Consider the following 18,480-nt stretch of genomic DNA (forward strand, 5'->3'; position numbering starts at 1 on the left):
AACACATACAGCTGCCTGCTGTTGTTTAATCCTATGTTCTCACAATATTTGATTAATGATTAATCATGATTAATATGTATTGATTATGATTAATCACGAACAATCACAAGCAATACACACCTAGATGTGAATAATTTAATATATTTTTTTATAATTTAATATTTGTTGCCATTTGTCAGCCCTAATTAATATAGATTAGGAGGTAATAATTCAATAGTGTAGAATAAAATCTAATTTGTCATTGAATTCTCTGTGTAGTGGCATTCATTCATACTAAGATTGATGTTTATTCAACATATGTTTTTATATGAACTAAGAACAGGTGTCCTTTCATGAAGTGTCTCCCCAAAGGGTTTTCTAAGACAAACGTTTAATTTGCTTTAAACTAAAGCAAAGTACCATAGTGAACATATTAGTGGTGTCGTGTCAATGGGTAGAAAATAATAAAAGATTGACATGTTTTCAGGCAGGTCAGTATTAAGTCTGTGCATATGAAGATGCCGCCACTTGATGAAAGTTCTTGACTCCTTTTTGATCAAGGCAGTGAGTCACTGTGAACACACATCTGCTAAACAGATGGGCATAATATATGGCAGGACACAGTTAATAATCTGGGCAGACAAATGTTTGATTGAGAAGGTTAAAAAGAGCCCACACAAACCAACGTAGCACCCAGTGTTTTCATATGGTTGGGGAAGTCGCCGTGTCGTACTTGAGCTTTAAGCTGTCCTCTTGACAGGAGTTTCCTCTGTTGGTGAATGTGATTTGATTTATTTTTGTGTTTATGGATTTATGTAAATAAAATTAACACCCCTGATTTCAACTACTTTGACAAGATACCAGAGCAATACAAAAAGTGAATATTTTAAAACCACTTGAAGACAATAGAGACAAGTTGAAACTGGTACTGATTGAAAGCTTTGCCAAATTGTCACATACACACATCACAGGCCCTCGGAGTAAATGGTGTGTAAACAATAATCTTTTATAATTATGATTCCTGGAGCTTGTGGACACACTTAAAGTTTGAGATGAATATGTCCATTCACATCTAATTATATCTAACTGTCCTACATGTGTTCATCAAAAGTTGGATATGAAAAAAATGTATGCATTAAGTATGAGCAGCCAGACAGTTCTCCATTTAGGTGAAGACACTTGCAAGCGGTGGTTCCATCAGAAATTCCTTCTCTGTAGAATTTCAGGTCACAACTTATTTCTCTATTTGTCTAAGCACTAAATTTAGTTATTTTTAAATGTTTTTTTTTTCAGTTTGTGAAAATAAATCATGTTTTGTGGAAGCAAGATAATGTAGCAGTTTACGTCAACATTTTGTTAAAAATATTGACGTTTGCTCAGATATGACAATTGCCCAGTTTTGAAGGGTTGATAAACCAAATAATAAACATTACACAGCTCAACAATTCTATCTAATCTATGCAATGTTTACATTTTTAAGATATGTATTATTTATTATTTAATTTATTTCTTTAATTTATTCTTGATAAAAAAATTGTCGTAGCTTTAAAAGTAATGCTTATTTTGTTGCAACATTGACATCTAGTGGTTAGATTTGCTAAGTGCAGGTAAAAATTGCGTTTGTCGGTTTTGTTTCAAGAGTTATTGCATGACGACATTGGCAGTTTTATTCAATATTCTTTTTTCTTGCACAAATGCTAGTAAAAAAATGTAATTGTTTTCTCGAGCTTTAAATCTTGATTGTATTTCAGTTTAGCCATTGGCCACTTCTGGAATAAAAACTGGTATTTAACAAGGACAAATGATGATTTTCCTATACAAGATACAAGCGACTAATTACTCAGTTTCAATTTCCCTAGTGTGATAGCAATCTTTAATTAGAGCATAATTTTGGATGACTAGTGAGAACTGCAGCATGTGTTATAGTTAAAACGAAGCATCAGATGGAGCAAGCTTCATATGAAGCTTGCTCCATCTGCGCTGACAGATTTTAGAAGAAGTTAATGGCAACATTTTCGCCTGGTTGTCCTGGAGAAATCCGATCTCATTGAATATCTGGACTTGGTTCAGACCTGGATGAAGAACGTTTTCCGCTCACAGATAATGTCATCAGTTTTAGGAGCAGATGGGTCTGGACCAGGGCAGCTCTAACACAGCAGATGACAGACCGTGGTCTCTGGAACTGGGCTCTCACATATGACAGCTTGACTTCCTGAAATATGATCCTTTGCACTGTGGACAAGGACAGGTTTTAAAATGTTTCCGTGTGTATGAAAATTATGAATAAATTAGTGCTTGAATGAATAGGATAAATGCAACAAAAATTGTATTATTGCTATCAGAACCAGCCCACATAACACTGACCTCCACACAGCAGCTTCTCTCTACATCAACCATGAATAAATGCACTATATTCATGCACGTATTTTTACACAGTTTTTGCATACAGCGCTCCAGATCCAAGGTAGTAAACATGTGCAGTATATGTACATGTATACAATGTATATATTTAATATGTAGCAGACTTTTTAATTAAAAAAAAGTTTAAACAAATGTAGAGAACCAGATAATTAAACATTAAACATTTACCCGCCACAACACGCTTTAGTGAGAGTGTTTTTATTTGATTTTTGATATAATAGCATGATATTCTGTTACAAGTGTCGTTTTGTAGCCCACGTCCTTGGAAGCAATTGTATGGCTGTCTGTCTGTGGCTGGAAAACAAGCCCTGTGCCCTGATTAAACGGGTCTAAGACCCTGGTTTTGACATTGCTCTGCCTTTGTTCGCAACTTAGACATTATATCAAAATAAAAAAACAAATTAACAATTCTAATTTTGTTGAGAACGAGCTTCTGGGTTAGGGACCCAAAAAGATGCTTAAAAGTATAATATATATGTGAGCCAAACATCCCTGCAACGTTCCCTGTGTATTTTAAGTTGTTTTTGCAAAGTCAGCTTCATTGCATTAAGCCTTTCACTGCCACAATTGCATGTGACATATTCTTGATTCTACTGCCTCCATCTACATGTCAAATTCTATTTCTAATTTGGGACTGCAGCTTTTTAATAGGGGCTGCCACTGTCAAGAATTCTACCATCTCTCTGCAGAGTTTCTTCTTACTTCAGAATCTCAAAATGTACTGATTGCTTTCTTATCTAAAGGTCTGCCATAATTCTTCTTTGAGCGTCATAATTTAAAGTTTTTAAATATTCATCAAGGGAGAAACCTGTGGGCAATAATAAGCAAAATCACTTTGATGATCACTTTTTATTTTATTAATCCTGTAAATTTATGTGATGATGTGAAATTTCTTAAGACCATGTTGATGTTCCACTTTATTAGGAGGGTTCATCAATGTGCCCGAGTCCCTACTATAATTGTCTGAACTAGTGTGGTACTTTTTCATGTTAAAATATTTATATAAATAATATATATTTATATTTTAAGTCTACAAATGACTTGCACTCGAGTTTTTGGAAAGTATATTCACAACACAAGTTCCCTGTTGGTCTTGAAGCAGTGACAGTGTTAACTAGACTGCACTTAAAACTACCGCACGCCAGGAAGACAACGCACCTAAATCAACCAATAGGTGCTCAGCAGTCTGCGGGGTATGCGTAACTGACAGAAATATAAACCAATCACATACCAGATGTTCCGTTTGCCTATCCAATCAGCTGGTGGTGCTGTATACACAGAATTTACGGCAGAGTCACGGTAGGTTGAGGCCACTGAGCTTCATAGAAATCTGACAGCTTCACAGGTGAGACGAGCGTCCAGTGCTTATTCCACTTTCACATTTCAGCTACTTCCCGGAACACTGTTCACTGTGAGCCTGGGGTTGCCACAGTCAAAAAACAACCTTTCGAAGTCTATTCATTCCGGCAGCATGAGCAAAAAGAAAAAGGACTGGAAGACTGAAAAAGGTAAGGCTTGTTTTAGGGTTGAATGAAGCTCTCACCAATCTCATTCATGGCAGACAGCATGAATCCTAACCATGCCAGAACACTGACACCCACTCTCTGCTCCTCTGCATCTGCATTCACTGTCACAATACTTTCTGTCCAGATAGTTCGCTAATGCCACACTGTGGTTGTGCAGATGTTGACACAGTTAGCTGTCGTGATGTATGCTTCACGTTTGCAACACTTGTACTCACAGAAACCTCACCTGCCTATTAGTATGTATATAAGATGCTCTCCCTATTTTCTTTCCCCTCCATGCTAACATCATGCTACCTCCGAGACAAAGATGCTACTAATCAACATTTTCACTGCCCACCTGTCTGATACTACAACAACAAAAGCGGCTCACTTCAGTTGCAAACAACCTTCACTGAGCTCTCAGACCAGTGCAACAAAGGAGCGCAGTGTGTAGCACATTTAAACGTGGTTAGGTTTACTTAGGTTTACTATTACATTCTTAGAGTAGCTCTTACAGATACCGGCGTCACAGGACTCTTCTCGTTGTTGCAGACACAACGCAGGTGCATTTAATCGCATTGATTAGTAATGACTTTCATTTCATTCCATTCCACTAAAGTCATTTTATCCAGTTATGAAACTCATTGAGTGTTACAGTAAAAGGCCTTCAACGTAGGTAACAACCTGGAATGCAATTATGGTAGCAGACTGACTTATTAAAGAGACAGTCCATTTAATTTGCGTTTTCTTTTTCAGAATTGTGTATTGTGGTTTCTTCTTTGCTGTGGTTGCTCTCTGACTCAGACAGATTCCCACCTAGATATTCTGTGGTGAATTTTAAAAAAGTTACCATAACAGATAGTTATCAGCGCTTATGTCTTTGAGACTTGCCTTAAAGCACAGTGGGTAGTACTGTGGCAAAGTACAACATGGTTCACACAAAACGTCCCCACAGTCAGACGTAGGAGGACATTGTCTACTAAGATATATTTCTCCAAATAAATAAATCATAAATAAAGATTGGATGAGAATCTGCACATATGGTTTTTGATTTTGTGGCTTTTTAAAATATGCCAAAGTTTAAGTTTTGTCTGAAGTGGAAGTGAAACTGAGGTACATATTTACAGGCATATTTAGATATTCAGGATTTTTAGTATGTTGTATAAATTATTATTTTCATGATTTATAACAGGTCAAATTCATATAAGATTGTGTATAGTATAAAGTATTTAAAAAGTTTTGTTATAGACTTTATGCAAGGGTCTAATGATTTTATGTAACAGACATCTTATGGATTCTGTCTACTGCATGGACTGTCCTTGCTGTGTATAACACATTTTGCAAAGTAAAATCATATGGGATCTGGTTTTCATTGTGTGGAAGCATCATAACAAAACCTTGTGCACAAAGTTTGAGCATGTCTTATTCTCAGAAAAACAAATCTGGAATTTGGATTTTTCATTGGCTCAAACAGTAAGTGAGCGTGTCCGCGACAGCTTTTTTATGGTCAACCTAACATTCATTTTGACTTACATGCAGCCTCATAGGTGACAGGAGTGGGCAAGAAGGAGAGATTGTACCTCAGGATTGAAATTAGTACACGCTGCAGACTTACGACTGGCCTAAGTTTGACATACTGAGTGGGATGTGCCTAAATGTTCTTTTGAGCTGAGTTCCATCATTTATGCAGTGAAACTGCAGATCTGTGTTCCTGCGCTGTAACATTGTTAAATGCTGAGTATTTAGGAACAGAACCTCTCTTGTACTTTGGTAAACTATTATTTTGCTCCTGTGTCGTGTCATAACCAGCACATAGTGACTGTTCCGCAGAGTGGATGTCTGTGCTGTTTGCACTGGGGTGTTATGTAGCAAAGAGAGGACATAATTAGGATGGAGCTTGTTTTGCAGAATGGCAGTGCAGCGTCTGGAGAGAAGCAGAGAGGGAGCAGATGAGCTGCTGCACTTAAAGAGAAATGAACTTGAATCTGTGAGCTGCTAAGTTTTCCCGTGTGCAGACAAGTTATTGTGGGTCAATGTACCAGTTCAAGAGCAACACGTGTAGCTTCATTAGCAAGTGTTAAGTCACATATGGCTCATGTTGTGGCAGGGTTCAGTAAAGAGCTGTAAAAGGTAGGAATCACAGTGCAGTGAAGCATAAACAACATGACCACATTACACAGTGCTTATCAGTAGACACTGATGGAGTATGTACACAAATACGCACAAACCCATTCCAGCCAGTCTAAACATCAGCTTGTCCCTGTGGCAACAGAGAGAGAGCAACAGTGAAATCAGCAGGATCTGTCGGGTTAGAGCCTGATGTAGTTGCTATACGACATGTGTCTGTGTCAAGCCGATAAACACTATTAGCCAAATCTTGCTAATCCGCAAATTTGTAGGTTCACACTGGGGACATAATTTTATTTTTTTTTTATGAAGTATACCCAAAGAACTGCGACACTGAGGAGCAACCAGACATGGCAGTTAATGACAGAGCATATCAGGAGAATGAACAGTATTACCACTTCTTGGTTGTAAAGCTGTTTGCCACCTCTGCTTTCCAGCCCCTACTCCCAGGCCTTTAGCTTAGTGGCTTCAACCCAGTTCAGTCAGAAATCCCCAACCGAACATTGAACTGTATATTGTCAATGCTCATCTTAAGTGCATTAAAATTACTTATATGACACCATAATTTGTGATGTAATTAAAAAAGAAATGTCTTGACTGTCATCAACTGTAGAGCGACTGCTCCGTCTAGATGGGGAGGAGAGACGCAAGGAATACCGGCGCCAAGACTTCATACCTCTGGAGAAGATTCCGACCTGGAGAGAAGAGAACAGAGGTGAGCGGGACAATTCATATATTTATTTATATATATAAATGTATATATATATATACACACACACACACACACATTAGAGGTGTAATGTACAAACAAAACAATTACATTTTCATGTTTCCCTCTTTGTGCTTTTAGTTTTTTTTATCTCACCCAATTAGGTTCTGTTATGTAATGAGTTGTGTAGTTGAAAAATTAGGATAATTTAAATTTTAGGTCTGATGTTATTTCGTGCTAAAATCAACACAGTGATTTTAGTGAGTGAACTCAGAGGAAGGAGAGTGTCATAAACACGTACTTGAAAGTATTTGTATTATCTGAGGGAAGGAAACAATGTAATTAAATGTAATTTTAAAGGTTAAATATCTATCTAACCCTATTTGTGCAAACACTGCCCTACTACTGTAAATGACACAACTTACATAATTTTCAGGTATGTCTAATCACTTCCTAATGTCCAGTGTCTTCTAATTTAAAGGCAAATATGAATTGCACCAACTCATAATATTTATTGTTGCTCCAGCCAATAGAAAAGAAGAAGGAAAGGAAGTTCCAGGAAGAGGAGGACTGAGTGACAAAGTATCTCTCTACAAAGGAGACATCACAGTGTTGGAGGTGGATGCTATAGTCAACGCCGGTAAGGAGTTTTTTTTTTTTTAATTTAAAACTCGTAACTTTGCTGCTTCAAGGCAGCAGTTAAATTGTTTTTTGCTGCCCTCTGCTGTTTGAAGTTTGGAGTGCTGCTTTATGAAGCAGTGGACACGGTTTAGCCACACGTTCGGTGTTTTTACGATATTTAAATGCGTCTTTGTTTCGAAGCTCACTTGTAAAATGCTAATGACTTAACCACGTGCTATGGTTCAATAGTCAACATAGATTTAATTCACATTTATAGGTGTTATCAGTCGTTACCTGAATAATTGCTGGTTGCATATGCAAATTCCTACAGGGGACAGAATGTTATAACTGTATATAATAGGAGCTTTAATGCCGATATATCTAAATGTGATGTGACCTGGTGTTATATAATTTTCTGCAGTTGAATCAAAACCTACACACACACACACACACACACACGCACAAATCTGAGTCAGAAATGTGACGTTTGCTTTACCTGCTGTTCATGTGGATGACGCTGTGAACTGTTCTGCAGCTGCTGTGTAGAGTTCAGTGCCTCACATCATCAAGATTAGTGTCGCTGCATTAACATGCACACTGAATGCATACAAATTAAGTGCAGGCTGCTGCCCACTGTGTATATAGTATGAAACTCAGGAAGTGAAATGAATGCAGGATCATAGGCGATGTGGGAAAACTGCCATTAAACTAAATCTATTATGTAAATACTCAGCCTGCTGAGAATATGGTGGACTGATATATTAAATCATTTTCAATATGGATTTAATCACAAATGTCATGGGAAAGTCTGGTCTGATGAGTCTGTATTAGAACTATCTCCATATTTAAACTTTTTTTCTCTTGTTTACAATCACTTTAATGATTACATATTCTTCACATTTAAAAAAATGTATTTTATTACCTTAAAATTCTAGAATACTAATTATTTCTATGCTGTGTTTTTTCCCCACACTAGGTGAATTATTTTGCTTTATTTTATTTTATTCTGAGGTTATTTGTTTTCATTATTGCACCACATGTTTGCAGCCGTCTCACTTTTTCAATTCTTGACACGTCTTTTTCATCCTCTGTGTTCCTGTCAGGTCATGAACCGAAACAAATCACTTCTTCTGCAGAGTGCGCAAAAGTTCAAGGAAATATGTAATATATTATATTCTGGGGAATGGAGTTGATGACACAGTGATAAATCCCTTAAGAAAATTGCGTTTAATTTCTCAAGTGCCTTTTTGCCAAAGGCAGTGCAATTTTTTTTAAAAGGATTGCAGCCTTCCTCAGAAAGCTTATGCTGTTTTTTTGTGCACAGAGAAACAAATTACTTTACTAAACTCTTCACAATATGGAGGTCAGAACTAACAGCCCCCTGAAGATGTGACATATTTATTGAACCGTTGCACAAACAAGTTATTGTCTTAGACAATAAAAAACCGTGTCAACCATCGTCAGGGCAACGAGCCGAAGCCAGATTTGACTTTGAAGAATACGTTGGTATACTCCGAGGTATTTGAAGTATACTGTTAAGTGACAACAGTCTCATTATAGAGAGACATGGATAATTGAATATTTTGTCTTTTTTAGGTACTTGGTACTATTTTGAGTTGTGTGTAAATTAATGCAAGAAGTCGTAAGAAAGGTCAGTGTGAGAACAATGCCGGGGTAAAAATTCCTCTCCCTGTCTGAATGTATTCAGGAAACACTTCCAAAATAGTTCATCCGGCGGAGTCAGAGAGAGGTGATGCAGAGCAGAAAGGCTTAGTCAGCATTGTGTGAACTGATTTGAAAGCAGTTTTAATATAACAGACATCCCTTTATGTTTTAAAGCTACATATTACATCTTTAGGGCGGTCGGTGAGGCGGACAGTGTTTCTTTTAAGTAAGCATATAAAAATGGAAATGAGGCTCAGGAGTTTCTTTTTACTGTTCAATACCACTGTGGTCTAGGCAGGAGCCTTATTTCAGCTCTTAATGCTGCCAATCCACCAGCTACAAAATTAACCGCAAGGCAATTTGTTCTGTTAAGGAAACCTGAACTCTCTGCTGAAGGTGGTCTTGGTAATTAGTTCACAGCACAAGTTCTGTTTTTTTTTTTTTAAACAAAAACATCACATGCTATACAGGAACATGAATACTTAACAAAATAGGATCCTAACCAGGTGCTGAGTAGTAAAAAAAATCCCCCCCTCATTCTTCATTCTGTTTGAATCAGAGTGTTTGAGTTTGTTGGAAATGCAGAAAGAAAAAACAAAACAAAAAATGACGTTCTCTATATTATTGTTCCTCGCTCCTGTTTCTCCATTCATTCAAAAGTATGAATTTGTGGTCTGCCTGCTGCTCTTAGGAATATGTTGATTTCTCATCTGTGATTTTTGTAAAAGCTCTATGCAACTTTTTTATGTACAGTATTTAAATCACATGACATATTTCAATAAGTGTAGGCTTTTATCTTCCATCCAATTTTTCTGAAGTAGACAGTTTTAAATTGTTGCCTATCCTTTGCACACCCTTGAAATCTTTACATTTTTAGTTACTTTTTAAAATCTTGTGTACAAAAGGCAAAACTGTTGCCCAGGCTATTAACTAGTACTTCACTGAAGTGGCCTGTAGCGTAGGTACTTAAGTTCTGAAGAGCAACAAATTGGTGTTATACTGCAGAAACTGATACTTTAGTTTCTGTCATTATGACAAATATTTAATTTCGGTTTACTGTCTTTCTGCCCAAAAGCCCAAAGCACTACACTAGTTCTAATTAGTACATCACAGTTTGTTAGTGACAGCTATTGTATGCAGGTTAGGAGAAATCTATTTCCTTTTTTTTTTTTTTTAGGGTGAAACACAGAACAGATTGGTACAGCTTTTGTGGTGGCTGCCTATAGCGTTTAGGGGCTGTCAAGTTGTTTTATGTCCTCCATTAAAGTTTAATTATTGGGCTCATTGAGTTTTTAATTCTTCTTTAATTCTGTTTGACTGGAGGTTGGACAGGAGGTGCTCGAACTGTCACCCAGGTGGAGCCTGAAGAGAGCAGGACAGAGGTTTGTAATGGCGGTCGACGACCTGCAGGGACAGTGGGGGGAGGCAGAGGGTGCGTGGGGGTGGTGTATCATAGTGAGGATTTGATTGTACCACCTCAAGCAGATGGTTGGAGTCAGCTGAAGAAAGAAGTGAGTTTAGGTCAGCCTTTATATTTTATTGTATTCCTTAATAAGCATGTGAGCCACAAGATGGTGCTGCCTTTATCGGGAGACAAATTCAGGTGGCAAAAAACACATTTAACGGGAGTAAAGCCGCAGCTGTACTTCTACTGCTACAACGTTGTTCTAGTACTCTAAATATACGAAACAGGTTGTTGCAACTGAGTTTATAGCACTCTCTGCTGCAAGGGAGGAGATTTACATGTGGACACAAAATAGTTATTACCAGAATCACCTCAAACCTTGGACTTTTTAACAGTTTCAGTCTGAATTTTCACTAAGACTAATTTTAGTTTTTGTTTTTTTAACTATTGTTAAAGATTGTACAGAATCTACAAATTCAGACACTGTATGTATTCCAATGTTTCTAATTTAACCAATTTGCATCATTTTTTCTAGAAATCCTCAACAGTTTTATTATGTTAGTCAATAGAAATTGCAGTTTTACGTTAGATAAAAGATGCCATCTTCAGATTTAATTTACATCATAATTTGTTTTTTACATGGAGAGGCCTAGAAGTAGCGTTGATTTAAAAATAAAAAAATGTATTTGTTGCATGGTGACCAGAGTTACTGTCGCTCTCCGCTGTGAATGAGGTCGTAAAGACAGCAGTATTAGGTAGATAGGACTGCTCTTATCACGACGACAGAGGTGATTTTACACACAACCTGACGCTTCCCTCCACTGCCCACTGTAAACCTCATTCTCATTTTGTCTGTATTACATCAATTTTACGCCAGCCAATTCAGTGTGTATGAGGAATCTGTTATGAAGACTATAGTGGGTGAGAGGAGGGTGAGGAAGGCAATTGGTATTCAGTTGTGTTGAGTCACTTGTGCTGCAGTCAGCATTGATTTGATGAGAATGGTAAGACTCAGACCAGCAGAATAATATAATCTGATGGAGATTGACTTCTACGAGCTCTTCAGTAAAATTCAGTGGAATCAGACCATTATTTAAATCAGTGGTGCAGGCAGCCGTGTTTACCTTTTGTATTTGTCAATGCAGTATTGCACTGGTCATACTGTATATCTACATAGTAGGGTGTTAATGACTGACTGAACTTTTCTCATTTGTGATGTCACTTTGGTAGCAAAGAAGTAAAAATTAACATCTTTGCAACCTTTTGTTTTTGAAACAACAAACAAACAAACATTTTAAGTGTGCAGAGTACAAAATATTCAGTCGTACTAAAAACACCAACACCCGTAAGTTCTCCTCAGGGTTTTTCTCCTAGCAGTGAGGAATTAATATCATGTTGTATTCTGACTCACAGGTCTTAATAGAAAGTGCTGCTGTATTTCTTATTTTTTTTTTTTTTTTATGAAACAAGTCTCTGAGTGCTCTGGTAATAATTTAGCCTGCAAAGCATGAGGCTTTCCAGAATGAAAAATAAATAGGAGAATTTTATGCGTCAGATAGACCTGTGATTGTCAGGTTTTTGATGGTCTCTCTGTCTAACTTTAGAATGTTCCTATTTCTAAATGCCAGGACTCAGTTCTGCATCATTCTGACATTTGTTGGGTCATTCTTGAATAATTTAAGTTATTGCTAAGCACTAGCGGTTGGAGAAAAAAATCGTTTTTCCCAATGAGTGTCTTTTGAACAAGTACATTGATCAGGAAAAATCTTTGCTGTCCATAATCTCAACAACAGGCAGGGTTGAACCAATCAGTTGGTGTGATTTCATATAGATCCAAAAACCAATTCTGTAATTCATGAAACAAAGTGGGTGTTAATAAAATAATCGCATGTAAAGTAGTGGTATCAGAGATACTGATACTTTAATGAATTAAGATGAGAGCATCAACATATCTATAGTGTTAAACTTGTATCTTTCAATATCAATACTGATCGATATAATTATTTATCAACTGATCTAGAACCAGGGCCACAAGGACAGTTACATTCATCGTTAATTTATTATCATTTTTAAATAGTATTATACTCATGATAAAAATGAAGTTGTCGGTTATTCAGAGTTACCCAACTCTACTAATTACTGTAGTTTGGCTGACATTCAGGTGAAAAAGACGACGTTAACACCACGGTTAACCTTTTTCCGTAGTGATTTGATAAAGACTTTTTTTGTTATTTCCTGGTGTTTGGGGATTTTATTTCAGCCACGGTTCTTCATTAGATTTTCTGTCAGTCCATGGATGTGCTGCACAACAACACACAGCCTCTGGAGAGTCTGGCTAGACGGGTCTATTTGTCTCTCGGCAGATTCACACCCTGTGCTAACCTCCCTGAGTGATACGGCCACGCTCCCGGCAATATGACTGCAATTCAGGACCTCTCACATCTGCGTTCTCCTTCACTTTGCTCCCACTTGTGTCCAAATGCACACTTTTTTACACACAATGAACACAAGCACCCACCCACACACACACACACACACACACTGTACTGTTTGGCCTTTACCCATGTGGCCATAAGCATTTGTCCAGGCGGTCATAGAAATGTGCACACCAGTACATTATAAACCATAACAAGGAGCTGTAACTTCTTGAGCAAACTTGTGATTGTTGCACTGTCACACCAAGAATAAAAATCAATGCACTTGCCAGAGTGAACGTGCTGCTCTGCTGAACAGTGAAATGACTCCAGTGAATAGTTCTGCACTAAGAGCTCCACTTAATCCTAGTAACTGTGAGGTTAAAAACAAACAACCAAGCTGTAACGCAGAGGTTTTTGACCCGGCCACCAGGACGTAAATGTGAGGTGAATTAACACACTCACTGAAGAACAATCTCTCCAGACAACTGTACTCTAGCCTGACGTCTCTCCTCCACTCGTGCAGCCCACTTGCAGCTTCCTCACTGTGCACTCGGTGTCATTTACTCTAACTGCTGTAGTGACCATCATGGCAGCATGACCAGGTTGAAATAATATTCACAAAGTGTAACTAAATGAAAGCCATCTTTAGACCCCCTCATGTCAGTGACAGGACTTGAACTCCATTTGCTAGGACATCTATTTGTCTAAGCCTGCGTGAGCTTGTTAATGCCAACGAGCGGCATGCACTCTGACCCAGCTCAACCCCCCGTGGTTCTCTGTGTTGCACCCATGTAAAACACAACCACCCTCAGCCAATCAGAGCCGTGTTTACACTAAGAATCTCACCGTGCGTCTCATGCAGATATTCTTCATTCAGGTCAGGTCTTCCTCCGTCTACGCCGTCGACGGAGGACTTTATTGTTATCAAGGTCAGAACGAGGCTGTTTGCATCCGTGTTTGTCTTCTTGCTCTTACCTCTGTGTCAGCACCCCCTCCGCACCCACTCCCACCGACCTTGAAACAATAACTTCTAAACATTCTACCCACCGCTGCAAATGCCAGATCCCATATCAGGCCTGGAGAATTAAGAGGGTATTTAAAGGCAGAGCGGAAAGATTGTCTGACCAGCGTTTCTTTTATTTATTCTCTGGAGGTGGAGGATTTTACGTTGGCAGAGGTAATTGAAAAGGTAATAAAGTAAGAATAATGAAAAGAGATACGAGGATATTTTTTTTTTGTTGACTGACAGACAAAACAGACGACTAATGTGAATAATGTTTTTCTGTGCAAAATTGTTTTTGTTACGAAAACAAACATTTTTGCCAGAATAAAAGAATGTTTTTTATTTATATGTACAGTATATATTTAGTCATATTTTTTGTAATATCTAAAATTATTTAATTTAAATTTTTATTCTTACAACATGAGGTCTGGACTCGTAGACTTGATGTTGAGAAGTTGTGTGAAAAGTTTTATTTGGACTTTAGTTAAAACAACAATAGTGTTTAAGCGCCAGTAAAAAGAAATACAGAACCTGTCTGTTTTCGAGGCAGTTTGCAGCAGAAAAACGCTTTCACTAAACTGGCAGAACGATCAGAGCTGCAGTTAAAATCCTCCTGAGGCAGCTGTGTGCGTGGACAGCAGGGGGCACTGTGGCTCTACCAAACCATTGCTGACGTTTTAAAGTTTGAAAAGTAGGATGACTGAGCTGGGATTCGGATGGATACATCCTTATTTCTAGTTTCTCTCTACAGACTCTTCTCAAGAGTGTTTGCACTGACAACTGGAAATCCCCTAAACAAAAATATTTTAAAAAAGGGAGGATGCTGCAGTTTGAGCTAAGTAGACAGTTTCAGATGTTGCAGTTATATTAGTATACAGGAAGCAAACGTGTGGAGGTGTGCTTTATTTATTTATTTAAAGCTGGGAACGCGGAGCTTTAACATTATGTGTACGAGAAAAGGAAGTGAGTTTTTATGGGAAAATGCAGGTCGAGACTTGTTGTCTAATGACAGTGGAGCATCAGTAGTGAGAGAAGGTTGTTGAAACCAATCCCTGACTGCTGACTGTGTCCCTGCACAATAGTCAGTGGGCCGTGCATAGACATCAGCAGCACATACGATGGTCTTCATTATCCCCCTGCTTTAAAAAACAGCTTGTTTGTCTCTGTTTACCTAATGTTTTTCTTTCTCCTTCTCTTCTCGTTAGATTTCCATTTTCTTCCTCTTAATCCCAGGTTTATCTCTATTGCTTTAAAAACATAATGCAGAGTAGTGCAGCAACAAGAAACAAATGCGAGCCATGTACTGTACACAGAGAGCTCGAAAAAGTGTACACCTTAGCAGAAATACTGATGAGCTACTCCGTTATTGGCCTGCAGTGGCAGGGGTTTCTATAATGGCTTCCTATGTATAATGGCTATAGGTAATGGTAATGGTGCAAGTAATGAACAACATAATGTTACAAGTGAATACAGGAATGTGGAGCACATATTTTTGGCAAGGTCATTTTCCTGGAGGGATGAGATTTTTATTCCACCAGACGCTCGGTTTGATCATTTTATGGTTTCGTTCTGTTGTGTGTCTTAACAGTGCAGCGGCGGTTGGTATAAAACCTGTACAAGCAGAGTTATAATAATGTCGGAGGCATCACTGTGACTAAGTCTGTGTCCTGGAACTTATCTGCCTTCCTGCGTTTTCTGTGCACGAGAACTGACTCAAAAAAGAAGGCTTGAAGTGACTTCTATGAATATATTAGTTTTAATATTGTTAATGTTAATTAATATGTTTTAAGATTGTTGAAACAAGTTAATTGATTCATTTTACACAACACATCCAGTCACTTACTTTCCTTCAGCGCAGTACTGCTTTTAAATTTTTCCCCCAATGAGTGATTTAATTTGTAAATTCCATTACTTTTGAAATTGAGATACTGTAATACAGTAGTAGGGAATATTAATAACCACATGTTTTAATCCCTTCACTTTTAACTACACAGGAATAAACAGTTTTTTTTGTTTGTTTTTTAAAGTTCACAGCTCTGACATTTAATTAACAGTTTTGTTTTTTAAAGAAAAATTCTTTTAAGATAAATGTTGCTTTGAATATCTGGTTTTATTTTGCATTTTCAACATGTTAGTAACATGCCACGTTTTGCCAGGTGAGGAAGCAGGCAAGTCCCAAAAGCAGCAGGAGGGAGACTTTCTTCAGGTGCCGTAGATTTATTTACAAAGTGCAAAATCACAAAACTCACTGGGATGCAGGAACAAGGAACAAGTAGAACTTCAGGCATGACCATCAAGGCATGAAGACAGAACAATGATCCCACAAAGACACAGTGAGGGAGAGAGCTTCGTGGACACAAAGAGCTTGAGTTGGACTGCGCTGCCTGCAGCACAGATCTGTTTTCTTTGGAAAAATGTGTTCAGGATTATTTTCACAAAGAAGCAAAGGGAGGAAGAAAAATCTGAGACCAGGGACAGAGAGTTACAATAGGCAAATATTCAAGTGGCAAAAGTGCAACAACAAGAATCCTCTGTTTCCAAGTGCTTAAAAGAAAATGTGTGTTTTTTATTTATTTATTTTTTTATTTGACTATCTATATTTGTCATTTCCCCCCTTTCTACCCAACAGGTTAGGTCAAAAATATTTTGCATGAATTGAAGTTTTTCTTTTTTAAAAAAAATGTATATATCATCCAATCCAAAACTAGGATGTCTTTCACACCAGGTCACAACCTGCATATTGAACTAAGAATCTACTTCCTTTCCAAAGTTCTTTCATTATTGTGGGAAAAAAAATACATTAACATGGGAGCTAAATCAAAATGTTTTGAAAGGGTCCAATAATCTGATCAGTTTTTTTTTAGAATATGGTTAAAAATGTGATACTATTAACCTTAACATATTTTGAATTTATAACACGTTTTCTAGAACTTGTAAATGTTTCCACGGGTTTCTTTGCACATTTTCCAAGTGTAGAGAGGTTTTTTTTTGGAAATAGGTTTCAGACATGGTTTATAATGTTAATTTTCTTAAGGTAGGAAGAGTTTTTTTCCGTGGATATGACGCTTCTTTACTAGGTACTGCCTTCTGTATATTTTCTTTTTTCCTCAGTTGTACTTGGAGTCCATCTTTGTACATCTTCACAGTACGTTTGTATTCATGACAGTTCCACAGCTCTTTTGAGCCTGTCGTAAAAATCTGCTCTGATTCAGTCTGTCAGTGTGATGTAATGACCTGTGATGGTGTTTTAATTGAGCATGCTGTATCTGTTGTATAGAACTCTGGGCAAATGTACTTAGTGAGAAATGTTCTCTTTGAGGCTACATGGCTGCACAGTCACTGCTCTGGTGTATGGAAATGAAGCCCTGACTCAATATCCTGATGGAATGGATTTCCCTTCTGTTAACACAATGATGGTGTGGTTACTTTAGGCCTTGTGGAATACAGATTCATTACAGAGACCTTCCCTGCTTCAGCAGAGTGGTAATAGAAACAAGACTGGGTTCTCTTGAAACGTGCGCGTAAAACGTCCTAGATTTATGTCTCCATTAGACATCATGGACTTATTATTTTGACAGGCCAATACAGCACATAACTCAGTGTTTGATGGAAGTAGTGTAGTAAAACTACAATGTAAAAAGAATTCAAAAAGGTTTAAAAACCAAAATCTTTGGGCTCATTTATGGTAAAAACAGTTCAGTACATTACAGCAGCTTTCACAGCAGACAGACCTTGGACATTAAAAGTCTCCTGATGTCAGATGTTTGACATTTCCTACTGCGTTACAAAGTCACTTAAAAGAACATAGAGTTTTTTTTGTCCAGTGACATTGTTAAAATGTGTTTCTTTAAATAAAAGACTTTTTGATTAGAGAAGGGAAAAAAAGAGCACTTGGCCTGAGTGGTGGAGAGTGAAGAGGTGGTTAATGCAGTCGGGATCAGAGGGTCGTCTACGGAGGGTAGTTATAGACAAGTTGATGATTTGTTGTGATGTGCAGGGGAGAGCGGTGCGACCTGACTCGGCGACTGTGTGACCCAAGACAAACTGCATTTGTTTAACCTCGCTCAGCTGTGGCGCTGTAATGGGATGATGGCTTCTGCCATTAGCATGATGAAATGGACAAATAAGTGACTTTAGTGAAACCCACTCAAGTAAGGGCCTGCAATTTAGTTGGCCTTTGATGCTTCAGTTTGCTATAGAAACAATTTAATCTCTTTAATAGAATCTCAACCCCCCCAACACTCGTGCACACACAAACAAAGCAGATTAAGGTTCCCAATTGGGAGAAGCCAGACTTTGTGATTTGATGAAATTCCCAATAGTCTGGGTGGTATTGAGGTTTCTATCTTCTATGGTTAGACCATTGACAGTCCACAGGTTTTTAAAATAACCTTTTCAATTGCACCGGCACAGATTATTAAATTAAGTGTGTTTAAGGTCCGGAGAGAAAACTAATATAATTTATCCTTTGATTTATAAGAATGGTTTACATTTGCAATCTGGAACACACAGATAATAAAGCATGGTTCAAATGGGTGGACTTCTCAGCCACCTCATACTTTATAGCGCCTCCTATGGCAGCCTGTGTGGGTTGCAAAGAACCACATACAGTGTGTGTGTGTGTGTGT

The 18,480-nt window shown here is 37.8% G+C and overlaps 1 protein-coding gene across 3 annotated transcripts in view; it reads left to right on the forward strand.

The window, feature by feature from the left end:
- Nucleotides 1–3,681: 3,681 nt before the first annotated feature.
- Nucleotides 3,682–18,480, forward strand: part of macrod2 (mono-ADP ribosylhydrolase 2) — a 370,465-nt gene continuing 355,666 nt past the window's right edge. For 2 of the 3 annotated variants that reach the window (XM_017037301.2, XM_025060625.1), the window contains exons 1-3: nt 3,682–3,908; nt 6,646–6,747; nt 7,268–7,381. In XM_017037301.2, coding sequence (XP_016892790.1) covers nt 3,872–3,908; nt 6,646–6,747; nt 7,268–7,381 — 253 coding nt within the window. In that variant the 5' untranslated portion in view covers nt 3,682–3,871. The remainder of the gene's footprint in view (nt 3,909–6,645; nt 6,748–7,267; nt 7,382–18,480) is intronic. The other variant, XM_008321936.3, reaches the window with a different exon arrangement.

This window comes from Cynoglossus semilaevis, chromosome 12, assembly GCF_000523025.1.
Source record: "Cynoglossus semilaevis isolate Cse_v1.0 chromosome 12, Cse_v1.0, whole genome shotgun sequence".
Lineage (NCBI taxonomy): Eukaryota > Metazoa > Chordata > Actinopteri > Pleuronectiformes > Cynoglossidae > Cynoglossus > Cynoglossus semilaevis.